Source organism: Manis pentadactyla, chromosome 3, assembly GCF_030020395.1.
Source record: "Manis pentadactyla isolate mManPen7 chromosome 3, mManPen7.hap1, whole genome shotgun sequence".
Taxonomy (NCBI): domain Eukaryota; kingdom Metazoa; phylum Chordata; class Mammalia; order Pholidota; family Manidae; genus Manis; species Manis pentadactyla.
In genome coordinates, this window is record NC_080021.1 from 216,422,079 (window position 1) to 216,448,619 (window position 26,541).

Here is a 26,541-nt window from a genome sequence, read left to right on the forward strand (position 1 = left end):
AATAGATATGAGTGGAGTGGAAAGAGAAAAAGGCCAGCAAAGTCCACTGAAAAGACCCAGAATCAATTAATTAAAGCTCAAAAAGACAGGAACAACTTGGCCTGGAATGTTTGAATATTCCTCAGATAAAGGAGAGGGCACCTCAGCATAGCCTGTCCTTATTATGCTAATCATACAGACAGGCCCAGCCTCTTTTCTTTTCTTTTTTTTTAACTTTACCTATATGCTATTTTTTTTTCTTTCTGACCCCAAATAGTCTGCAACCCAGGAAATCAATTCAGCATGCAGGCGCAGCCGTAAACAAGATAGCAAAAGGCAGGAAGGATTTCATCCCAAAGACTGCATTTTAATACCCAGGAGGTCAAGAAGCAAGACCCTCAACTTACTCATTAGCAAACAGACTATAACTCTGCCCCCCTGGGAAGGGCAGCCAGTCCTGATATGCTCCCAAACCAGGAAGCTGCCATCCTGGGAGGGGACTAAAAGCAGTACATTTCTTTTGTTAAGCTAATTTTGTAGAATTACCCAGAGGACTGATAAGAAATATAATGTCTCATCAAAGACACGTGAGACCACCTAACAAGTCTACACCTCCAGGTCCCGGCCACACTCTTAAAAGAATCTTAAAAAGGGAACCCCCAACCCCTGGGGCGCTCCTCTCTCTGAGGCCACCAGCATCCTCAAAGTGCACAACCTTTTACCTTAAAACTTTCTCTCTCCAACCTCCCAGGGCGCCCCTCCCTCCTGAGGCGGCCTCACTTTCTCTCTCCAGGAGTAACTCCAAACAAAACTTTCACTCTGCCTCACCGCCGTGTCCCCACCCCTCAACTCTCAGTTGCGGCTGCGGCGGGGAAAGGGACCGAGGAAAACACACAGCGCTCTCCCAACACCAGGGCTTGTCCTGGGAGGTCTCTTGTAGTTCCTCCCTAGCTTTCCCTTCCCTGGTGTTGAGGGGAAATAGGGGAAGCACCCTTGGTAACTAACAGATTCCTCAGGTGAACTAGAGGACTTATTACCATAAAAAAGTAACTCAAACCTGGCAAAGCCAGTTTTCATCTGATCTAACTTTAATCGAGACAAAACAACAAAATTTGATCATCTTGTTTGTCCTTAACCCGGTACAGGAGGTGTCCCCCCAGTACCGTAACCTTCACCCCAGCAGGCTATCTGGGGGGAATTCCAAGGGAGCTCATCTGGTTCACTTTCTCTGCTTCTCTAGGCCTAGAATTTGTATTTCCCATCCTTCAAGAGGTCCCTGTGTCTGAGATCCTTATGTACTCAACCCCCCATAATGGAAGTTTCTTGCACACACCCCGAGATTACACGTCTCAGCCACACACACTCGACCTCTGAAAAATGCCCAACCACCAAGGCAGTACTTATAGCCGTTTTCCCACCTTGGCTCATGCACAAGGTTGCCTGGTTGCCACGGTGCCTGCGTTTTCTCCCCTGCATCGGTCACGCAGTCTCCGCACAACAGTCTCGGGTCTCCCCTTGGCTTCCGTGCAAAGGTGAGACGCCCAGACCCAGCGGGCCGCCCAAAGCCAGGTGGGACGCGTCTTCCTACTCTGCTTGGGCCCCCACCTCGCACAGGCAAGAGGATCCCGGACGAGCCCACAAATTGTGAGAAACACACTCACTGGTCCAAATTCAATAAGTAGACACGGAGAGAAAGAGAACAGCGGAGCGAGGCTTTAATGACGGCCTTGTAAGATCGGGTGTCTGGTGGGCAGGCACACCTGGGGAGTTTGGCGCCAATAATTTATCTCCTAGTGCGCGAGTCCCTCCCCTGGTTCCTCATTGGCTGAGTACTACCGGGTTCACATTCTTTCCCGGACATCGCCTAAGCTAGTTACATCTTTCTTTTACATTTGTCTTGATTTGACTGGTAGGTTTAAAAAACTCAAACAGGTATCGCCAGGCCCTTATCAGTTCCCCCACCCCCACCCCCAGCCCGAGCAGCTTCCACCACGTGGCCCTTTGTTCATACCTTACTGTTAAAATGTTTAAACATCCTAGTGGGAATAAATCACATTTAGGTTTTATACTCTTTCCTAACAGCCAAAATACCTATTTTGGTCATGTTCACGCACTCATATTTGCAGTAGAAATAATAATGGCCAATGAGACATTTGAGGGAAATTGCCTGCCGTTGGGTAGCCCCTTTACTTTAGTGACTCAAGGTCTAAACTGACCCCAGAGTCCTCGATGATGCTAAAGGAGAACAGGAGATATGAGATGGGTACTTTCAAACCCTGGCAGCACAGGGGAGGCTTTCAGTCTTTTGCAAATGGCCTGTGGAGAGAGAAAAGTGCTTTTGTGGTTAGCTGGCTCCCTGGGGACATTTTGAATGTGGACTTGGCCCCCACCACCACCTAACAGACAAAAAGTGTGTGGAGGTCTGGGGATCTCACCATGCCGTCTCCTGTTCCTTTTGAAAGCACAGAGAAAAATGTACTTTATGTTACACCTTGTTTTAGGATTTTGGCCATGGTTTATATTACATTAAAAAAATTACTGCATTTCCTAGATCTTTCTAAAAGTTTTCCTGCTCAGGGTGCATTTGCTTTTTATCTTTCCTGTCTGTCATTTCCACTAGTCTTACTACAGGTTAACAGATGATGAAAGTGCACTCTTCAGTCAGACTTTACAAGTACGGGGTATTCTACAAAGGAGTTCATTTTAAAAAATTAAGGTATCATTAATATACAATCTTATGAAGGTTTCACATGAGCAACATTGTGGTTACTTCATTCACCCATATTATCAAGTCCCCCCGCCCCCCACACCTCATTGCAGTCACTGTCCATCAGTACAGTAAGATGCTATAGACTCACTACCAAAGGAGTTCGTTTTAATAAACGTGGAGCAGTGCTGTATGTCCTGCATCACACTAGGCAGGCGCTGAGGTGCTGGTCAGAACCTGGTCTGTACCCCAAAGTAGTGTATGGACTGGTGACAATATGGGGAGTAACTGCCCTGTAGTCTGGTGCCCCTGGGCCACGTGCAGAAATTCTCTGCACGCAGTGTGCGTGGAGCTCTCCTGACAGCCCAGCTAGGTTGATGCTATTGCCCTGTTACACAACTGAGAAACTGAGGCCCAGAACGTACTATCTTCAAGACACTATGGGCTGAAATATAAACAAGGCTTTTCCACCAGGGAGCCCAGGCTTTTTTACTGCAAGGGACATGTGACCAGGTTCCTTACTGTGCGTGCGTGCGTGCGTGTGTGTGTGTGTGTGTGTGTGTGTGTGTAGTGATAGAAACAGACAAGTACCCAAATGAGAAGGGGAAGGACTCAATGGGGGGGTGAGGCGGTAGGGAGGAGGAAGGGACAGTCTGAGACTTAGTAAGCCTCGACAGGTAGGGCAGCACTAGGGTTTGTGCAGGGAAACTGCGAGTTTGGGGGGCCTGTTATGTGCGAGGAGCAGTATTTGCCAACTGCCAGTTACCTGCAAGGCACATGGCAGCTCTGGTCTGTACGCTGCCACAGGTGACCCTGCTAATGACATGGTGGCCAGCCAGCTGACCGGCAGGGCCACCTCCCAAGCTTCTGGGGCTGCCTCTTGTCCAGCATCCATCTCAGTGGGATTTTACCTGGAGAGTGACTTCGTCAGATTTGCACTTCTGCAGAGACCGCTTTGGTGGCAGTGTGGAGGTAGAATGAGGGGTGCGGGGCCAACGGGGGACACCAGTCAGGTGTGGTGGGGCATGGAAAGGGCAGGACTGACCAGAGAGAGTTAGGAAAAGTGGCCCTGATGTGGGTGTTATTGGGATGAGAAGGAGAGGGTGGGGCGTGAATGACAGGAGTTCAGAATGGTTTGAACATAGTGGGGTCTTATTTTATATGGGACTCTATATTCCATTTCCAGTCATTGTAGGCTTCTCTGACAACAAATTCTTAGATGATGATACAAAACTCCTTTTTTTTCTTTGGCTTTTTGGTAGTGAGAGAGAGGAAATGATTGTGTCTTCGAAAGGTTAATATTTGGACTGCTGATAGGGACAGAAGTTAGGATAGAGAATCCTGTTTTCTAAAATTGACTGTGTAGGAACATTATAATATAAAAAGATTCCAGGGGAAATATTTAAACCTTGAGCTAATTTGAATTGCTTTTTGATTTTCTTATTTTTTGAAGGAGATTTCTCTAGGACCCTACTTAATTTATTGTTAATTTATTGCCTACAATGCCCATAACTAGGAAGTAATAAAACTGCAATTATTTAAAAAGAAGACTGTGTAAGTTGGACTCCTCACTAATTTCTAGCAGCCTCCTCTCTGGGCCCTGGCCCTGTCAGGTTACTGGAGCTTCCCTGAACCAGAGCCGTAGGGCAGGAGCTGTTGACTGGACGGCTCTTGCTTGGACTCTGGGGTAGAATGCAAGGGCTCCATGTCCTTGGATGGGAAAATAGAAAAACTGTGTTTTGCTAACCGCTAGCGGAAAATGAGCCTATTCGCTTGAAATATTTTTCATTTTTTTAAGAATGTAGGTAACCACAGTTATTAGCAATACGTGTGATTTTGTCACTAGTGGAAATCAGATATTTTCAGTCCTGTAACAGTTGTATTACTTAAATTCATCACTACTTTGAAATAACAGTAGTTACCATTGGCTCTTGTTACTTAATGTGTTAATAAAGAAGCATAGGTTTAACGCATTGATAAAGTGCTATATCTCAATTTTTAAAAATATTTTGAGGCCTATTTCAGTTGTTCCCCTTTGCAATCCTCCATATTTATCTTATGCATTTACAAACTTTATTCCGAGGAGCCTGTAGGACATCACCATGGGGTCCACGCACACACAGAGGAAGACCCCGCCCTCAGGAACCTTGGTGTGTCAGGCTGGCCTCAGACCCTGTGTGAGCTGTGCTTCCCTGCTGGTCAGATCCACCTCCCTAGCCCCAGTGAGCTTCCCCTTCTCAAATCCTGGCCCTCAGTGTCTTGTGATCTTATAAATTAATCCACGAAACAGTGCTTGTCTCCTGTTAGACTTGCTGTTGAGGCTGTGTATTTTCATTAACTGTTTCTCCTGCAAGGAGTAGAGGCCATGTGATGTCACTTGTGGCATCATTACCACTTTGCTGTACCCCTGCTCCCAGCAGCTGACAAAATGTTTTGCGGTGCTGGGAAAATTTTGTTCGGTGTAAAGTTAATGCCAAGACTGTATTTAGCTAAACTTGTTTTTTAAATAATTCTAACTGCTCTGGGTGAGGGTATAAATTACAAAACAAAGGACCATGTAGAATGTAGATAAAATGACTTGCATCAAGTTCGAGTTGTGGGAAATAATACTTTCCTTCTAAGCTCATATTATAAAAAGTTGTATGAGACTGTTATAAACTGACTTGAGAATAGTCTGAGCATGATCTCATCAGTTGGAACAGAGTATGAAATCAAACACGGAGCCTTCTCTCTTCTGAGGGATCTGTTTTAGAGATTTTTAAATTACAGAGATTCCTTGAACTGGAGGATAATAGCGGAGGGCCCACAAAGGAAATAAGAATAAAGCAACAAGGGTTTAAATAACCATGAGCAAAAGTAAAAGGGACTGTTTATTGCATCCGCCACTTCCCTACCAAGTGTCTCCTGGAGCCCCTGGTGTGGACAGTGTGACCGCACGTGGCTGGCCGCTCTACATTCTGCAAGAGCTGTGGCCGAGGGCAAGAGTGCCAACAGGAAGGTGGGAAGCTTCCCAGGGATGTTTTTCCTGGAGGTGAAGTCTCCCCTCCCCTTGGGACTGAACAGCCTGGCCGCCCTGGGGTTGAAGAGCATTTCCCTTCTCTTCCTCTTTGCTGGTGGCGAGGTTGGGAGCAGCTGGTGGAGTCTAGACCAGATCTGGCACATGGGAGAATCTTCTGTGAACATTTTTGATCAGTGACTCACAATTTTAAGAACGGATTATTTTTGTATAAAACGATCTTGAAGTTGTGCATTAAAGACTCAAGCCAGTTTCTTAGAATACTCTACAAGTAAGTTAATCATGCAGAGGTCCCGTGAATTTTGTGGCATCCTTCTTACCAAATTTTCAAACATGGTCAGGCCGGCATTTCAAGCTTCTAACAGTTGGAGCTGTAGCTTTTCAGAGGTTTGGAGGCATTTTTAGACATTACCATGCTGGCTGCTTACCTGGCTGATTGGCGCCTTTTCCAGAGCTTTGTTGCTGGTGGAAACCTTTTCCTTAACAGTGTGGTGAAATAACAAAAGGGTTTTGAAAAAGTGGGATGAGAGGCACTTTTGAAGATATAAATCTTCAATATATTTGAAACATGACTCAGAAGGATGCTGCAGAAAATGTCCACTGAGAAAAAAAATGTAAGAATAATAGCAGATGTTAAATTTTATTTCCCAAGACTTAACAATAGCCAGAAGATCACTGGAGGAACAGAAGAGGGGGGAACTATTTGGGGCATCTTTTTTGAATGAAGCCTTTGGGCTTCTTTAGGGGTCTGACTTCCGGACCATGGGACTGGCAGAAAGTCCGTGTGTGAAGCCAGGAGGGTTAAGTACATTCTGCAACTTTGGCCTTGTAAGCTGTGATCATTTTTAAGGTTGACGAGCATAGTTCACTATGAAGTGAAGCAAGAAAATTTGGCATTTATACATTGTGAGTCAATTTTGACATCAGCGTGGATTGGGAATTGCCGGGGAGGTTGTGGTGTTGGCCTGTGGCTGCGCTGCTGTGCCTCGGTCCAGAGGCTTGCATGAGCAATGCTTCCCTTTGGGCCTTGGCCATTAATTTGTGGAATGGAGCAAGAACTGGAAAGGAAAATCGAGAGACTGCCTTGCATTTCCTGACGTCCTGTTGAATCAGAAAGCAGTGGGAGGCCCTTTCCTTCCTGACGAAGGCCTCACCCCGTTGCATGGAGTTCCCAGCATCTGTTTTGGGGTCAGGGACAGCCCCCTTCTAACCCTTACTTCATAGCGTAGTCACCCCAGGGCAAGTCTCTGCGCTCTGCCTATTTCAGGTGTTTTCCAGGCCACTTCCCCTCCGTTACGTAACTTTGATCAAATCCAGATGCTGCAGAATGTTTGATAGAAGAGGTCAAATGGCATTTGAGAAGAAAAGCATTTCTGTATTCATGTCTTTGGTTTAATTTCCTCTGTGGGCCTGATCTGCCAAAGTTGAATGCCCGTGGCCACTCGGTTGGGACACTAGAGGGAAACGTACAAGTACATTTTAAGGACAACTTGAGGAGGTTCCTCCCACCCATAGGGTACTTTCCATGTTAGATTACCAATGATATAAGTGCCATCTGACATCTATTTATAACAGTTTTTCTATTTCATAATTGTTGCACGATTATAAAAATAGTCCGCATTCTTTGTGAGATGTATGTCCAAATGCAGAAAACAAGACAATTTAAAATGTAATCCCACTACCCTGAGTTAACACTGTTAGTGGTACTGTTAACACATGGTCCTGAGTTAACCACTGTTCACCTTTCCTTCCAGACTTTTTTCAGTTTTAACAAAATTGGGATCATGCTGTATATACTGGGTTGTAATATGAACACTTAAACAGCACACTATGTTCCCAAGCCATTAGATGTTTTTTCCAAAAAGATTTTGAATATGTTCTGTTTTAAGGATGGATCACAAACTAACTTAACTGTGTATTGGTTGGGTTTTTTTTTTTTTTTGTACTTTTACTTTTCTATGCTATTATGTAAAAATCAGTACATACGAATCATTGTGTGGATTTCTTAGGATGGATAAATTATGGTGGTAGATTAAAGGTTATGGAATTTTTTAAAGATTCAGTTCATATTTCCATTGCCCTCCTAAAATGTTGCAGCAGTTTCTATAGCAACTACTGGTATTGGTGAGAGTGCCCATTTCATTGACGTCTTAACACAGCCTCAGGAAACTATCTTCCAGTTTGATGAAGAATTTGCATTTCTTTGATTCCTAGCCAGGGTTAACATGCTTTCCACGTTTAATGGTAATTTAAACTTTCTGTGAATTGCCTGTTCATGATTCACATTCACTTTTCCATTGTGGAGGGATTTATCTTTTTCTTTTGATGTACAAGAGTTCTTTTATGGTAAGACTCCTTTGCCTCCTCGTAGCTTTACTTACTATGTGACAGACAAAGCGCTCTCCACTTGGTGCACTAACTAACTGACTTGCTAAACTGACCAACATGCTCCTCCTCCTTTATAAACCATGCCTCCCCGGTGCCCACAGCCCATGGGGACAGGGCAGCCACTCCCCCACTGTCCCCTGCCACCTGAGTCACAGTCACAACAAGTGCCAGATGTGTTTCCAAATCTCTGAGTATACATGTTGTTTTAATTACCTGCTTAATATGAAGTCAGTAAAATGCAAGTGGGAGAAGATAATTGTTTCTGTGAAAATTAAGATGAATGCTTTAGACAGACTCACTAAAGGCAGGTAACTTTAAAAAAACTGCTACCAGACTAGGTGTGAATGAGGAAACTATGAACTATGGGAATTGTACTGGGAACATAGCGAATGGCTCCAGTTGTCCTTCCTCCTGCACAAAATTGGAGCTGTAAGTAAAATGATGCATTTGTCTGGAGGCCTTGCAGAAAAAGAGCACATCTAATGCTAACACATACCCACACTCGAAGGGACAGTCCTTGGCCCTGTAGTTAGATTAGCAAACCAATGTGTATTCAAGGTGCAGTGGGAGATCACATACTCTATTTTTAAAAATTCCCTACTTTATAACCAGCTTTGTTTAGATAATTGATCAATCACTGATCATGATGGCGCTGGACATACTTTTAGAGCTGATGCAAATACTTGGGGAAGGGGGGTTAACACATCACTAAGTTTTTTCCACATTCTAGGAAATGGTAGTTATAAGACCTTCTCCCTTCAAAGTATCTTTGCCTTCATGATTCTTCATAAGGTGAAATTACCAAACACAGTAATGACATAATTTGAGATTTACTCTTTTAGAAAGACACTTCCTGAAGTTAACAGTATGAAAGCTGGAGTTGAAAGACTTTCATTGGTTGATTCCAAAGAGAGATTTTAAAGGATGGCTGTTCCTGGAGGTTCTCCAGTCGTGCCTCTGGAGGGATGGCCTGGTGTCTGGGACGTCCGAGGTGCGGAGTCAGGACCGTCCCTGAGAGGGTGTTACTGTCCAAGGAAAGATATTTGAGTAAAAGATATTTGGGGGTCCTCTAAATCCAGAAAGAGGTGAAATTAAAACAGTTTTGTTTGGTTACTGTTTAGGTTTGGCTTAAACATATGGTAGTTGCTTCTTTCAAGTTAGAATTTCTCCTCTGGTCCCCTTTTTAAAGTGCAGTTTCCTATTGTAGTTTCCTTAAAGGAGTATTCAGATTTCACTCCATAATATCCTATGACTATTAGGATCTACCTGGAGTGGATTTGCTAGTTTGAAAGAACCTTGTGCGTATTGTTGTTATCACAGATACTCAAGAGAGTTTGAGCATCATAATTCAAGGAAAAAAGAAAGAAAAAGAAACTTCAGGAAAAAATAATGAGCTATTTGATCCCATAGTGAACAATAGTCACACATTCCTATATGAGTTGTTAACTGGTTTTCAACTTTTAGAATCTATCTATACATAAAATATGGAAGACTTTTTATTATGGAATAATAATAAAAATAAAAACACTGTTACTGATTTTCACAAGGTAAAAGAAAATGTAAAGAAGGCCATATTTGAGAGTGAGCGAGCAGGGAGGAAAGCTGGAAGGAAGGGTAAGATGCTAATATTCTCTTGAAATAAATTGTTGAGAGAAAACTGGAAATTTGGAGTTAACCAGTGGAGGACGGCACAGGAGGGATGGGGGGAGGGGAGCAGGGGGCGTAGGGACATGGCTTATATTTACAGAGATGGAAGGGAGCACCTAAAAAATAGCTATTGCCTCTGGGCATGGAGAAGAATGGGATAGAAAATGTTTGTCTTTCATTATAAGCCCTTCTGTACTGTTAGTTTTTTTACATTATGTATATACATTAACTTCAGTACATTTTTAAAATATTTTAAAGCAAAACCCTTTTACTCCATGTTACAACATAAGCAATGGCAAAAATATAAGGATGGACTGTATTTCCATTTCCAACTGAATTCATTTTGAATTAACGAATTTTAAAAGCGTAAACTATTTGGGAACAGTAGTTAGCACCTTGAAATGAAAATACGGTTTTTGCAAGATTTGGGAAAGGAAGAATCTATTTTTTTTATCACCTTTCTTATTAATTTATGATATGTACAGATGTTAAGAAATGAAATAAATTAGAAATGTATGATGATGGAAACACAAACCTTTTTTGTTCCTGAGAATAAAACTAATTTTCTTCCCAATTCTTCTGTTTCCCTCTTTCTCTTCCAGAAGCTCTTCAGAGGCCAGTAGCATCTGACTTTGAGCCCCAAGGTCTGAGTGAAGCAGCTCGTTGGAACTCCAAGGAAAACCTCCTTGCTGGTCCCAGTGAAAATGACCCCAACCTTTTCGTTGCACTCTATGATTTTGTGGCCAGTGGGGATAACACTCTGAGCATAACTAAAGGTAAAACAGCCGTGGTGGTTGCAAGAGACTGAAATCAGGGGAAACGGTGGCTTGATGGGCCATCTCTTTGATGATGAGAGCAACTTTAAAGTTTGGAATGCAGAGGCATGGAAAAAACAATAGTATCTTTGTAAGAGAGACACTTTTCCTTAAGGAGAAGAGTTCTTGCAAAAGTCTTCCAAAAAAACAAGAGGAGTCCTTAGCAAAAACTGAGTTTTCCCTATTTCATACTGAAAAGGACACCTGGACCAAACACTGAAAATACTCCCCCCCCCACCCCCAAAAAGCGTCCTTATATTAGGAACAGAGCACTTGAGTAAACATAATAGATTTACAAAACTGAGGCTATATATTTATCTGTATGTTCAGTACAAACAGGAAGCTTCATATATAAATGTGCTCACATACACTTATAAATGTATGTATTTGTGTGTTATGTGGACTTGTTAAAATGAAGTAGGTATTTAGGAATTTGGAGATTTTTAGTTATACAAGATAAATAAAGCCTTTAAAGCTGATATGTCTGACTTGATCTTTTCTTCTAAGGTGAAAAGCTCCGGGTCTTAGGCTACAATCACAATGGGGAATGGTGTGAAGCCCAAACCAAGAATGGCCAAGGGTGGGTGCCAAGCAACTACATCACACCTGTCAACAGTCTGGAGAAGCATTCCTGGTACCACGGGCCGGTGTCCCGCAACGCCGCCGAGTACCTGCTGAGCAGCGGGATCAACGGCAGCTTCTTGGTCCGGGAGAGCGAGAGCAGTCCTGGCCAGAGGTCCATCTCGCTGAGATACGAGGGGAGGGTGTACCACTACAGGATCAACACTGCTTCTGACGGCAAGGTGGGGCCCTGTCCGGGAGTTGGGGGGCTGCGGGGGCCCGAGGTCCTGCCGCAGAGCCCAACCACGATGTCCGTAGACACTTTCCAGCCAGCAGCAGGCATTGTGCCGTCCGCCTTGTGAAGGGCTGTGTGTGAGGATGGCCACATGATGCCACGGGCTCTGGCCTGCTGTGGTTCCCTTGTTGTCTTGCTGGAGTTTTATCAGCAGTCTGATGAAATAGGTGGAGTATCTGTTGGGCTTTAGACATACTTTTTACATTAAGACTCATCCTTTTTATTTTGATAGTAATTCATCCTCAAAGAGTAAAATCAAATAGTAGATGGTATTTTTAAAGTGAAGACCACCTACTAGTAGCTTATCAGAGTAGTCTGGTACATGCCTTCTGCCTATGGATAGAATCGTGTGTTGTGTGTCTGTGTGTATACATACATTCATACATGCATACAAACAGTTTTTAAACAAAAATGAGAATACATTATACCAATGGATTTCCAAACCCAACCTGTAGTTTTGTGAAGGAGTTGATAGAGATGGTTTTGTGATCTTTATATAAACAGTCCCTATGAGTCCATGAGGGAAGGGAGGAATTAATATTTACACAGTTCCTAGTTTGCTGGGGCATTTTTCAGTCATTATCTCATTTAAACCCCACCTCAGTCCTCAAGGCAGATATGGCTGTCCCCTGCATTTTTGCATTAAGGAAATGGAAGACCAGAGGGATGAAACTTCTTGCCCAGAGTCACATGGTAATTGGTGGAACTAGGCCCAGGTCCCACTGTCCACTCTGCTGCACCACACAGTCACCAAGGTGTAGACAGGTGGATTGTCAGGTGGGTCCAGATGGTGTGTGTATTTTTAACAATACAAAATGCATGCATGTGGCTAAAAAAAAGAACAACAGAATGAATTAGTAATTCTGTCTCTTAATTCAGCTCCCCTGCCCAGAGGCAACCACTGTGACAGGTTTCTTCCAGAGTTGCTCAGTGTATATATGTTTATATTTTTAAATAAACACAAATGATGCAACTCCACATCTGATATATCTTGGAGATTGTTTTATGGCAGCACATTTAGAGCTGTGTCATCCTTACTAATGACTGCACAGCATGGATGGGCCATCATTTTTTTAAGCAGTCCCTGCTGGTCAACTTCGAGACTGTTTTCAATCCTTTGCCTGTTATAAATAATGCTGTTATGAGATGGCTTTCAAATCTTTTTAAAAAGCTCAGTGCATTGTAAAAAAAAAAAATTTACATTTTTACACAATACACGAGGAACAAAAGGTTCGTGAAATGCTTACTTTGTGTGATGAGCTCTAATACTTTGTATTCCATTCTGGTTTCTTTCATTTTCTTAAAAATTCTGGTCATAACCTGCTAAATTTATTTCATAGACCCATGAGTGGGTCATGACCTGTGGTTTGAAATCTATACTTCTTTGTCTGCAGTGCTAAGTGTATGCAAGGTAAGGTGCTGGAATAGATTGAAGGTTAGGTGTATTTAAGATTTGTGTAGATACTGCCAGATTAACCTTCTACAGAAACCGTACAAATGTGTTTTCTCACGAGCAACATGTGACATGTGAGAGGCATGTTCCCCCTCATCCCATCAGTGATGTGTTACCATACTTGTGAAAACATCTGTGTCACTGATTGGTAAAGACAGCACCTCATTATGTTAGGGTCCTATTTTGAGTGATCCCTATGCCATTTCATAAATTTATCTTTCCCTGAATATTTGAAATACACCAAATTTACATGTATTTTATAGTTAAATAAGTGGTTTTAGGTCTTGATGTGCTTTCTGTTTTCTCTCATTGCTCTGTCTCTTGATGAGCCAATACCAGACTTTTCATCGTTATAGCTTTATAATATATCTTCATATCTAGTAAGTCTAGTCTCCTTAATCTTTATATGTCTATCCTGACACATCTGTTCATATCATACAAATGCACATACATTTCTTAGCATCTTATCTGTTGTTTATTTTGCATGTCTCAGTCTGCGAGCTAGAGTCCTTACTGCTGATGAGGGATCCTGATGCTTTCCATCCTCGTAGACGTCTTGTCGTACAGCCCTGTGGTTTGTATGACAGGCAGCATAGTCTCTTGTTGTTGTGTGACTAGAGGTCAGCCTTATCAGCTTGCTTTTTTGGTCATTGTTCTTGTCCCAGATGTGGAGCTAGGTCCTTCCGTTCTGCAGGATGCATTCCAGGGTGATGGACCCTTTGAAACCTTGCCTTTAGACCTCAAGGGTTCCATTTTGTTGAATTAGGACATCAGAGTGCACCGCCCATGAGGGAGGTGACTTCCTGGAGCGGACAGCTGGCTTCCCATCTGTGCTGTTTATCCAAGGCGAGCCGTGCCGCACCGTGGTCATCGGTTGAGGTTTGTGCTGAACAGGGTAGTGGAGCTTTTCCCTGGAGTCGTTTAATCAGCATCCTTGGAACAGATGCAGGCAGGCGTAATCTAGTTTGACAGCTTGTTAGCTGGGGGTTGGTCCAAAATATTGTTCAAAGGAAGAGAGCAAGGCCTGTGTGGGGGACACACGATTTGCAGAATTTGACCCATCTGACAAGGAAGCCGGCCCCTCTGCCTAAAAGCTGGTGTGTGCCCGGGGCTCCTTTCCTTTCTGGGGGAGCATGGATGAGGCCGTGTCCACCACTGGGCCACTCGTCACAGTGGGCTAGGCCCCTTGCCCTCCTCCCCCCATCCCTGGTAAAGACTCCCATCAGCTCTCCGAGCACCTGGAGACTCCTCGGCCCGTGGGGTCACCAGGCCAACCATCTGCGGAGGCGCCTCTCTGAGGGCCATGCTTAAGGGGCTGTTGGGTGGGGTCCCGCTCTGGGAAGGCGTGAGCAGAATCAGACCGGGGAGCTGTTAGAGCGACACATGAGACAGTGTGGCTTGACTTTGAGAAAAGCTGCTCACATAGCAGAGCTTTGATGCAATCTCTTCTGGATTTCTGAGGGGAAAATTTAAGGTTGATGGGAGGGCCTGGCTCGGGTTGAACAAGTTTGAGTCTTATTTTCAAATTAGCTAATCTTTAGAAAACAAATCCATTTAGAAGATTCTTCTCTAAGGTCCCAAAGGACTTCTGGCCTCCACCCTCTTGGCTCCAGTTTGCCTCTCTCATGTTTCTGAGCTTTCAGCTGTACATGTGGCTGGTCAGTCAGCCCAGGGCCACCCTCTCAGGGCCCAGAGCCCTGGACTCTGAGAGTGTCCAGGTGGATTCTCAACAGAGCCGTACCCAACCGAGCCATTGCTCTTTCCTAGTATCTTAACAGTCTTTAAAATGTTCAGATACTCTGGGATTTGAATGGACTTTTTCAGTTTGTAATTCTTCCCCACCCCGTCTAAATTGTTCTTAGTTCTGGTTATTTATTTGTGTCTGCAGCTTACTTCTGTAGGGGTGCTGCTGTCCAGTTCCGTAGGTTCCTATAGCCCTTGATGGAGTCTTTCCTTTTCTCTAGAGAGGTGCCCAGTTGACATTTATTTTGGTAGTCTGCTGCAGTGACAGGTTCAGGTGGGTAGAAATGGAATTTGGGCTTGACCTTTAGTGGAGGTGGCTAGGTGGGCCAACTGAACGGCGTCGTGAATTCTTAAGATTTACCCACCCTGACTGGCTGTGCAGGCGCAGGCATCCCGGGAAAAAGCCTGCTAAAATACGGCTGGCCTTCCCTTGCCAAGGAGACTGGGCACATTTTTAATTACTGCTTCATTATTAAATACTGCCTTCCTGCTGATGTGTGAGGAGCTCTCCGGGCAGCAGGGCTTCCCAGCTGAGCGGCCGGTAAACATCACATCTAAGGTGGGACTTGGGGGTCTGAGGCGACTAAAGGGTGCACAAGTCTAAGTCTGATAAGCCTGTGAGTCTGGCTGTCAGGAAGAAAGCCATTTCTGGTGAGTTTCTTTGACAAGTCCTATCTTTTGGGTTCCTGCATGATTAAGAGGAGGCGCAGCCCCTGGCTGAGCACCCAGAATGTTTATGTAACTGGGTGCATAACATAGTGACATGCCATTCATAATGCTAATTTCACTTTCTTCTCTGAACATGCCACGAATTCTTGATGAAGATTATTACCTTCACTACCAAAATGCTGCTCAAAAACTAGAACTAATCGGAAGGAAGCCAACAGACTGGACTGTTAGAAGTTGGCTGTGCAGTACGTTTAAGGGAGAGTGGCTTTAATATTTAATAAGTGTCAGTATGTAAATTTTATGGTGAAAGATGAACTAAGTCACGGGGTCTGTAAATTTAATTATTGAAAAGGATGAAGTCTGCCCATTCAATGAAACCTCCTGTAACTGAAATCTGTAAGAGGCGCCTGTGAGGGAATCAGAGGGGACCTAGAACAAATTCTGCATAAACGAGGACTGGGGGGTGCCATTAGCATTCTGTGGGATTGAAGGCACTTGACCTTTGGGTTGGGTGGCTCTTCTTTCAAGCTGATGGGGAGAAATAGGTAATGTACCTTGCTACCCGGTGACCTGCCCCAGGAGCCCAGCAAGTGCCCCCTGCTGTGCCTGTGCTTCCCGAGATGGGTGGTGCTCCGATTGCAGGGAGTACTGTTCTGGGCTAGCTTTTTTCTCCTCACCACACTCCTCGGTAGGGAAAGCACCGTCAGCGGGCCTAGCCCAAGAGAAGGGGGGCTTGGAGCATTTGCAACCTGCAGTAAACTAATTGGACAGCTGAGGTTTTCCAGAGGGGGCCTGGGATGAGGCTCTGTCCCTACGTCCCACTTGATCCTCTCGTGAACTGCACTGACATTGGTGACTTCCACTGATGAGTGCCATGCATGTCAGTGTGTGGGCAGGAAACAGGACAGGCTCTGTGGAGCCAGCTTCCCCTCCCCTCGGCCCTCCCCCTGCACTCTGTGCTGTTCCGGAGCCCGCGTGTGACTCACAGCCTGTCCCTGGAGCAGTTCACGTAGCGGTTTCTCCTCAGTGCTCAACTATGAAGCCTTACGGTGAGCCGCCCCTCACCTGGAGGCCTGCCATTCAGAGGGACCATTTTACAGAGGGACAAGTTCCCAGAACTGCGGGGTCCTTCTGGATAATTCTTGGGTTTCTCAGAAATTTATTTTAGGATTGCTATCAAATGTTTGTAAATTCTATACCTGTAAGTCAGAGTTTGCCATTGGCTTGCCTGAGGTTTAAAAATTAATTTGTCATCTCCCCAAGCAAAAAAAAAAAAAAAGTCTCCTTGTTAATCAACCCTATTTATCCTCCTGAAGGTTGCAAACAGGATCAATTTTTATACTAGCTATTATTTATTTTCTTTTAAAAATATTTCTATCTGATACTACAGACATACAGAAAGGAAGGAGCCTGCCGTCCCCAGCAGCCCAGGCCTCATCCTGCCGTGTGTGCTTCAGGCTTCCCCTTCCCTTTTCTTTAAGTAGTAAGATAGCTACAGCTGATGGATGCTCTTCCTTTTTCTCCCTCTGCCCCAGGCACCACCCCTGTCACAAATCTGTCCTCCCCCCGCCCCATGCCTTTGCAGCTTGGACAGGTGTCAGGGACACCTTGTGATTTTCAGTGTCCTTTCTGTCTTCAGTGGCTATTGGCTGCTGTCAGGTAGCGAGTAGGTTCAGTTGTGTGCCTGGAGCCTAGAGGTTCTATGTGGATTTTAATGTGGAATTGTTTTTTCAAAGAAGCATCCCCTCACCACCTCACTCAGGAACCACCCACACTGCTGCTTTTTGTCAGCCCGCTCCTGCCCCTTCCTCCCGTCTTGCATCCGTGTGAGAACTCCACAGCATGGGTTCCCTGCACGGGCTCTCCCGCTGTAGGTCTCAGAGACTCGCGGGACCTTGGGTCTGGCGTCCTTTCCTTACTTCCCTGTGGAAGAAAAGGCTGAATGGCCTTTGTGCAGCCCTCCGGGCCCCACTCTGTTCCTGAAAAGCACTGACGGGCATCCCACGTGGCATGCAGCTGGGGTTTGCAAGCGTTGGCCTCTGGTGCTTCTTACTCAGCCCAAGTCGAGGGAGAAGGAATGAGAGGGCGGTTTATCTTTTATTGAGTGATTTTCATCTTTGATTACTGTTTAGTTCTAGATAATTGTATAATCATAGGTTTTAGATAGTAAGCATAATTACTTAAAAATGTTCTTTTCCAGTCAGTAAACCCTAAGTGTTACTCTTCATTAGTTTAATCAGCAACTATTTGTTATCACCTGTTAAGTGCTCATTTCTTGTTCTGGATGTTGGAGATACAGAGTGAAAACACTTCAGGACTCTACTCACATGAAGCAGATGTGCTCGTAGTTGGAGGCACACTGCAGCCAGGCAGACCAGCGGGATTATCAGTTGGTGGGCAGTCCAGTGCAGAGAAGCTCGTGCTGGGGGATGACTGGGTTAGGTGGCCAGGGGTACTGCATGGACATTTACACTGGGCTCCGAACGGTAAGGAAGAAGCGGGTCATGTGATTAGGCGGGTGGAGGGTTTCAGGCAGAGGAACAGCAGATGCAAAGGCTCTGAGGCATTTTATCATAACTTTCTGCTCAGAAATGATAGCACTTGCAGAGAAACACAGTGTGAGTGGTTTTCTGTACGTCGCATCCCTTGTGGAGCGCTGTTTTATCTGAGACGTTGCCATGTGTTCAGTCAAGGCCCCACAGAGCAGGTCTGTTGAGGTGGGCGCGCCTGTGCGAGCCATGGCTGAAGGCTGTCCTCCTCCCGCAGCTCTACGTGTCCTCCGAGAGCCGCTTCAGCACCCTGGCCGAGCTGGTCCACCACCACTCGACCGTGGCGGACGGGCTCATCACCACACTGCATTACCCAGCCCCCAAGCGCAACAAGCCCACCGTCTACGGCGTGTCCCCCGACTACGACAAGTGGGAGATGGAGCGCACGGACATCACCATGAAGCACAAGCTGGGCGGCGGCCAGTACGGGGAGGTGTACGAGGGCGTGTGGAAGAAGTACAGCCTCACGGTGGCCGTGAAGACCTTAAAGGTAGGCGCCCGGCCAGGGCTCTGACTTGCGGCGCCCCCGGGGAGCCCGCCCCGTGCGCCCGGAGGGGCAGACTGCGGTGCGTACGGCGAGGGCTAGGAGGGCTGCGGTTTTGGTGTGAAAAGATTGGTCATTTGGAGAAGTTTTTTCATCCTATGGCAGGATTCTTTTAAAGCCTGTGGGTTTCCGTTCTGTTTGTGTGGCATTTGGATCACTTCCTATTGAGAGTTAAGAGAAAGAAGAAGAAAACAGAGCTTTGAAACAGGAGATTAAACCAAAATGCGTTTGACTCTTCCGTGGACTTTTGCTGGCAGATTTGAAAGGCACGTGCTTTGGGTGTTCCTAGCAGCCCCCAGTTCTCTGCATCTTGTCCAGAGCTGCCCCCACTAGAAAGGCTTGAAAGAAGCGTTAAGGTTTCTTACCAGCTCAGATACCATCTGTTCCTTCTTCTTAACTATGGCCTTCACTCTCTCAACTAAAACAGCGTGTTGCTTCCAGGCAGTTTGTTTTTCTTTTGAGGTTCTTCGGGAGGCAAGTTTTAATTTGCAGCCTTCTGCCTTCTTCAGAATGGGATCTGTGCTTTTCCCTACAGCAAGAGTGTCCCCTAGTGTTGACCGGCATTATTTTCACCAGTTTTAAATGAACTCCAGTTATGTTGACCACTGCACAGAAGTAGGGAGAGAAGCAAGCCCCTTTTGTGGTTATTAGAAAAGAAAAAGAACCAGAATATCCATGGGTGGGAAAAAAATGGACCCGAGTATGTACATGCTGCTCCAGAGTCGGTTTTGAAACTGGTACAGCCAGAACACTTGGCTTTTAGGGACACTCGCTTTCCTAATGCCTTTACTTAGAGGCACAGTAAGTGTGGCTTATGGTTTCTGGCAGATAGAAAGTGACACATCAGAGAAAAGATGACATTCTGTAGTGTCAGAGACCACTGGGGGCTTCCTGGCGCTCATGTAGGATATGTCCCCTTAGGTCAGTCCTGAGGCAGGACCCACACTTGAGTGGGGAACGGTTGGGGGGCATGATTTGGGGTCACCTTGAGGACTCCTGGATATTTTCCAGGTAGGGTTTTTTAAATTTAATAAACATTCACTGAGTTCCTCACTCCTATCTGCCAGACTCTGGGCTTAACACTGGGATTGTGAACGTGAATGCAAGTTGTTCACCTCAGACTAGCCTGGGTAGTTAGAATAGGCTCGTTGGTAGTAGGTAGTCTAGTCGATGGGAGAAACTGGCAAATATAACAGGAACTGCTGCTCAGTGACCTGGAACACAGTGCAGGCCTGGAAGTGGAGCCAGGCACCACATGGGGGAGAGGAGGAGGGACCGGTGGGACTCGGCGGGAAGAAAGCGTGAAAGGGACAGTGAGCAGAGCCAGGGTGGGTGGACATGCAGGAGTGGGCCAGGGAACAGAGGCAGAGAGAGCACAGAGGGCACGACAAGTCCCCGGGAGCTCAGGCTGTCAGCCTGGAAGCAGTGAGCACATTGAAGGGTTTGATGCATGGGAATACAAAGACTGGATTTGTGTTTTACAAAGGTGGCTGTGTTGGCAAGCCCGAGAAAGAATTACAGCTGTTGCCTGGCGTCCCACAGTCCAGAAGAGCCAGGGAGAGGTGTGTGTGTGTGTGGGTGTGGGTGTGGGTGTGGGTGTGGGTGTGGGTGTGTGTGGTGTGGGTGGGTGTGTGTGTGTGTGTGTGTGGTGGGTGGGTGGGTGTGTGTGTGCGCGTGCGCGTGCGCTCCAGGGTCCAGAAGAGCCAGGGAGAGGTGTGTGTGTGTGTGTGTGTGTGTGTGTGTGTGTGTGTGTGTGTGTGTGGTGGGTGTGTGTGTGTGTGTGTGTGTGTGTGTGTGTGTGTGTGTGTGTGTGTGTGTGTGGTGGGTGGGTGTGTGTGTGTGTGTGTGCGCGTGCGCGTGCGCTCCAGGGTCCAGAAGAGCCAGGGAGAGGTGTGTGTGTGTGTGTGTGTGTGTGTGTGTGTGTGTGTGTGTGTGTGTGTGTGTGTGTGTGTGTGTGTGTGTGTGTGTGTGTGTGTGTGTGTGCGCGTGCGCGTGCGCTCCAGGGTCTCGGTTTGGCACACGATTAAAGACCAGGCCCAGAGAAACTGGGCCTTGCTCAGCTTGAGAAACTGTTAAAGGCCCAGGCTTACCCACACATTTGCCAGGATTTACAAAAATGAAACAGTAAAAAGCACAAGATCAATCTAGGAAAGGCTTGTTTGAAAACTTTAAAAAGAGAATTTGCACAACTTGAAGGGTAGAGAAAACCCAGACCAGTAGGTGAGGCTGTGGCATTGTTTTCTGAATGACTGAAGAAGGGGGTGTGGAGGAGGGACCTCCTGCAGCTTGGCGGTGGTGGCGGTGGTGGTTTTCTTCTACTGGTGAATCAGAACTATCCAGAAGTGGGCACTTCTTAGGATATACTTCTCCAGTGTATTATCAGACTTGATTATAACTTTAATGATTTTCCCCAAGAGCAATTAACTTGTGGTCCCATAGTTGGCAAAACATTACAGAATCTAGTTGCATGGATTTCTGTGAGTTGTCACCCTCAGTGGTAGCTAATTAGGGAAAAGGGAGCATGTTGTTTTCTAGCGGTATTTTAATACAAAACATGCCACTAAGCATCTGCTAAATAAATTATCCCTCCTTCCACCTCACCCTGCACAAAAAAGCATCTCTGTGATACGTTTTCTGCTTATCATATGAGGTTAGTATCAGTACTTGGGGCATTTATCTCCACTATAGAAGCTGAGAACTTTGGGTTCTAAATGACAGTAATGGCTAATATTTTTTGAGCTCTTACTATGTGCCTGGCAGAGTTCTGAGTGCTTTATACATAGCACCTTGTTTAGTCCTTTAAACAGTCTTAAGAGAAGGGTACAGATATTACTGCCATTTCAAGGTAGAAGGGACTGAAGCAGAGGTAGGTGACATAGGTGGCCTGGCATTACACAACCAGGAGTGGAAGGCCAGGGTACAAACCTGGTATCCTGCTCCAAACCCAGGTCTTTCTTTAAACTGTTACTTACACATCATGAAGAACATACATAAGCCACAGCCCTGCCTGCTGGCTCCCCTCCTACCCTCTCCTTGCACAGCCACACAGGCTGCAGCCTTGTGCTTCCTACCAGCACCTCAGCCTGCTCGACCCCACCTGGGCACCTGAGTCTCAGTCTCCTCCTGCCTCCCCGTCCTTCCTGTTTGTATTGCTAGACCCCCGGAAGGGCAGAGCCAGATCCTCTTAACCAGCAGTGGGCGCAAGGCCCTACTCTTAACGGCCGGCTCCATACTGCTCCGCTAGGCAGCACTGGGTGTGGACTGCAGGGCAGGGGCCCGGCAGAGAACGTGGGAAGCTAGCGCCCTAGGGCGAGCCTGCAGGTGGAGACGGGAACCACAGCACCTGCCCCCTGGCGGGGAACTGCCGGTCTGAGTGGACAGTGCTCAGGCAGGCCTCCCTTCCCTGGGCACCATCCGAGTAAAGGCAGGATGTGCTTGAGAGCCAGCTCGTCAGGCACACGAAGCCCGAGTTGCCAATGAGCTGTAACCCAAAAGTTGGCTTGTGAGTCAGGTTTTTTTCTTTGAAACAGTCTGTGGCAGAATTTAGAAAAGACCATCGTTGATCTAGTTGTGGAATTAAGATTGACCCTCAAGCTACCTGACAAATCTACCATTAAGATAGCAGAAAATAACATTACTGGAAAATGTTAAGACTTAAAATTGTACTCAATTCTTTGCCTGTTTTTCAAATAGGTAATATATGCACATAGTGTCGTCCACTCTCGGTGTTCCTGTCTTTCCAGAAAGAGTCCACGTGAGTGCCTGTATTAACCTTCTGGGGCATGCTGTGGACTGTGCCCCTTCTGTGGTCCACCTGGTGTGCTTGGCAGCTCTCCCTTACCATACACGTAAGGTTGTCTTGGTTTTGTGTGGATGTATTTGACCTGTACCAGCCTTCATGGGCACTGGTGTTCTTTCCAGCCCTTTGCTGTCACGAGCAGTGCCCCAGGGCTCTCTGTGATGCACATGGGGAGAGTGTCCTGGTGGGTCTGGTGGGTCTGTGCCTCAGAGCAGAACTGCCAGGCCCAGGAGCTGGCACCAGTTGGCACTCTGCTGTGGTGTTGAGGAAGGAAGTACTGGTTCACCTGTGTGCACCACCACCATGTGTTTTGGTTTGTGTTTTATTTTTGTTACTCTCCTCCCAGGAAATTGATTTTATTGGAGAGCTTTGGAAATAGAGAACAAAGGGCTCTATGACAGCATGAACTCTGGAGCAGAGTGGGGAGGGTGGGCATGCTTGGAGAGAGGCCGCACGGCTCAGCTCCTGTCCCGGTTGCGCCTGCCTTCGCGGTAGGCTCCCTTCCTCCTGTGAGCTCCCAACAGCCACAATATCTGGGGACAGAGTTCTGGGGGCACATCTGAGTGGCTGTGTCTTGTGGACTTGTCGCTGGAGCCTCGAGTGCCCTCGCTGCTTCATGAACCGACTGCCTCCATCTGGCTCCGTGCTTTGCCCGTCTCCAGTCTGCTTTTAAGCACGTTGATCGCTGGCCATCTGATGGGAAAGGCTGTACGGCACTATGGCGGTTACCTAGCTCACCTGACATTTGGTTCAGAACCAGAAAGAGATAGGGAAACACCTTTCTGTAGATGGGAGCCCTGCTCTGGGGCACCTGCTGAGGCGGAGGCATCGAGAGCACGGTGCTGTGTGACACCATAGGGTACCTAGGCTTGGGGGAGAGGCCAGCGAGCACAAGGATGAAGCAGATTCGAGAGTACCTGTGAGGTGCTGCGTGTGGGAGAACGTGTCTGCAAGGAAGACAGGCACCGTGTGCATTAGAAAGCCAGCCTGTCTCTTTACGAGCAGTGCATGAAGTCTGTGCCTCTGGAGCAGAGATCTGCTGTCTTGATAAAAGCGAGCTCTATGGAGTGAATGCCGGCCGCGTTCTGGGCACTTCGCTTGACTTTCTTTGTGCATGAGGGAGATACTGCTTTTCTGTCCAGTTTGTAGACGAGAAAATGGAAGTTCAGAAAACATACATTACCTGTTATGTACGTAACTCACTGTGGCTGCACCACGGCAGGACTTGGCTGGTGTCAGGAGCCATCCTCTAACGCCTCCGCTGCCCCAGCCCCGCTCATCCGCATCGGGGCCTCACCAGCCAGGCCTTGTGAAGGGGGACAGCTGACCCATCTCCCTCCCTCACAGAGAGGCTGAAGTTCACGGCTTTTACTCAAAGTGTTGCTTTCACCCTTAGTCTGAGTTAGTTTTTCTTCTACTGTGTAAATGGAAGCATTCTTTTCAAAAAGATGATGGAGAGTTTTGGATTAAAAGTAAAGGAAAATATAGCAGGATAGCATCTGGCATGTTGCCCCATTTAACACAGCTACAGGTGTAGGAGGCTGTTAAATTATAAATCGAACCAGGTCTGATTCCAGCAGGGGGAGACAAGTTCACACCAATTGTCCTAAAGGAATGAAAGACAAGGGATTCTTTATACTGTGCACACATGTGCGTGCATATGGGTGTGAATGGAGACAGACAGACATACAAAAAGAGAAGAGGGTCCCCTTGAAAGCTGTATCATTCCTTTCACATGTCCGTGCCTCTCAAGATCTCAATCGTGGTACTTTTAGAAGAGTAGCTATAAGAGCAAATGTTACTTCTGAATGATTTCACTGTGCATGGTTTATGATGTGGGGCTTTGAAATGATAAACTCTGCTTATCCAGAAAGCTTCATTGGAGAGCTACTTTTGAACATACTGTTGGCCAGGCAAGATTCTTCAAGCCCCTGGTCCTTACGTGAGCAGCATCGATCCCTGGATTCTGGCAGGCATTCACTCTCCAGCCTTTGACATTAGCGTATCACCTGGTAAATTGGAGCATTGCACGCCCCAAACGGCATCTAATGAGCATGCTAAGGAGCAGAGAGGATGCAGAAGGATTAAACAGCCAGTGGGGTGGTGACGGGGATGAGTTCTTTCCCTGATACAGCTTGACACAGAGACTACCAACGACGTTTAATTGACATTAAGAGCAGCTCTTCATTTTTAAAGGGCAATAAATTGTCTCTAGGTTTCAGTCTCAGGGAGCCCTAAGCTAAATGATAATGGGCTGACACATATATCCTCATTGGTCATGCTTCGCTTGTAAACACAGTTGGCCAAAGCAAGAAAGCACTGAGTAAAGGTTGACCTGTCCTCCAGACGTCCCCATGGGCAGGGCTGGGAAGGGGGTCACCCCAGTGAGTAGCACGGTAAGGACACTGCAGCTCTGTGTCCTCCGAAGGGCCAGGTTCAGTGTCTAAGGTTCCATGTCTAAAATAAAGGTGCTAAAGCTTGCCTCCTGGGGGAATCTAGTCTTCAAGAAGCTCACCCCCCCCACACACACAGTCCATCTCTTCAGACACGCTCAGACTCCGTGTTGACACGCAGAGGGGCAGTGTCTTGTTTCCCTTGTTGGCCTTTACAGCTGGGCTCTTCCAGCAAACAGGCCATGTCATTTACCACCCACCTGCTTCTTGTTTTGGTGGTCACTGTAGAGGACAATGAGTTCTTTCAGAGGTTTACGTCGCATATGCCACAGTAAGGCTCTTGTGTGGTGGGGCCACCAGGGGGCCAGGCACCACAGCACTCCCAGCATGAGCCTGGCCAGAGAAATCGCAAAGTAGATATGGTACCACATGCCCTCTGGGCATTTGCTGACTAACATCTGACACTGAACTTGCTAAAGCTTGACGTGTTCTGGTGACGTGTGAATCATTCGGGGAGCTGCTGGTGAGGGCTATTTCACCGTCTGAGTGACTGACCTGGCGGCGGTGATGGCTTCATTACGGGCCGCCGGACACTGCACTCTGAAGCAATTCAGCATCCCCTGCTTCTGCCATATTTCGAGCCCTCATTCTTCAGTAGCACAGTATTTTTGTGTGTCTTCTGGGTCCTTTCCCTTAAGTCGGGTTCATTTCAGGTTCTTCAAGGATTTTCTTCTGTAAAGCCTTTTAGAACCCTTGGAAACTGGCTGTTCCTTATGGAAGTAGTTCCATGTTCGTGGTGTTGGCCTGTACTCATCTCCCCCACCCCACCCCCAAAGTCCACAAGGTGATAGAAACACAGTTTGCACAGAAGCCAGTTGCCAATGTATACAGCCAACGTGGACTTACTGCTCTGTGTGAGGATGCAGAAGCTCAGCACCAAAGGGGAAAATTCCTTGTGCCATTGGGACTATGACTGGCTGCTGTGGAACCTGTCCAGAGCAATGCTACGGTCAAAGCTGGTGGACCAGACAGTTGGTCCTCAAAGCTTTGGTGTGTGCTAACCATTCAAGCTGTACTTCGCACTCACACACTTCCCTTGCTGGAATCATCTCCCCATTCCTTCCTGCAGGAGGACACCATGGAGGTAGAAGAGTTCCTGAAGGAAGCTGCAGTGATGAAAGAGATCAAGCACCCTAACCTAGTACAGTTACTTGGTGAGTGAGTGGAGCTCTGAGGAGGTGGTCTTTCAATTCAACCATCTGGGGTGATAGAGCTGCTCTCGGGGTGCAGAGACGAGTGGCCCACTACGTTACGATTTCTGATCTGTTATACACCAACATTCAGCCCTTGGTAACAGGATATTAAATTGATACCTGAAATCAGTCAATGCAGATCTCAAATTGGCTCCTGAAACTTAAGAATTTCAAGTGTTTCTTCACTGAAGTGATTCCGTAAGCAGACATAATGGGGTGTTGTGTGTGTGAAGGAGCAGGGATGTGGGGTGTTTGATGTGGGCCTGACCTTTGCTTCTGAACTCAGGGGCAGCCTCTGAGTTATTCTCTGGCTTGAGAGGAAGAAAAGTGTGGCTGTGTAACCTCCCACAGGAATGTAATCCCAAGCCACAAGTGCTTGGAACCCTGTTACAAGTTGGGGCAGAGTCAGAACCCACTTCAGGAGCCGGTTCCCTTAGGGCCCAACCTTGCTGGTGTTTAGTTGGGAGCAGACAGCACGCTGAAGCCCTCGATGTCTTGTTGGCAGGAGTCTGCACCCGGGAGCCCCCGTTCTATATAATCACTGAGTTCATGACCTATGGGAACCTGTTGGATTACCTAAGAGAGTGTAACCGGCAGGAGGTGAATGCCGTGGTGCTGCTGTACATGGCCACTCAGATCTCGTCGGCCATGGAGTACCTGGAGAAGAAAAACTTCATCCACAGGTAGGAGCCTGGCCGAGCAGCCCTCCCCACAGAGCCATGGCATGAGC

The 26,541-nt window shown here is 46.7% G+C and overlaps 1 protein-coding gene across 5 annotated transcripts in view; it reads left to right on the forward strand.

The window, feature by feature from the left end:
- Nucleotides 1-26,541, forward strand: part of ABL1 (ABL proto-oncogene 1, non-receptor tyrosine kinase) — a 149,851-nt gene that overhangs the window by 103,558 nt on the left and 19,752 nt on the right. For all 5 annotated transcript variants that reach the window (XM_036913565.2, XM_057499136.1, XM_036913561.2 and 2 more), the window contains 5 exons: nucleotides 10,340-10,513; nucleotides 11,060-11,355; nucleotides 18,040-18,312; nucleotides 25,688-25,772; nucleotides 26,317-26,494. In XM_036913565.2, coding sequence (XP_036769460.1) covers nucleotides 10,340-10,513; nucleotides 11,060-11,355; nucleotides 18,040-18,312; nucleotides 25,688-25,772; nucleotides 26,317-26,494 — 1,006 coding nt within the window. The remainder of the gene's footprint in view (nucleotides 1-10,339; nucleotides 10,514-11,059; nucleotides 11,356-18,039; nucleotides 18,313-25,687; nucleotides 25,773-26,316; nucleotides 26,495-26,541) is intronic.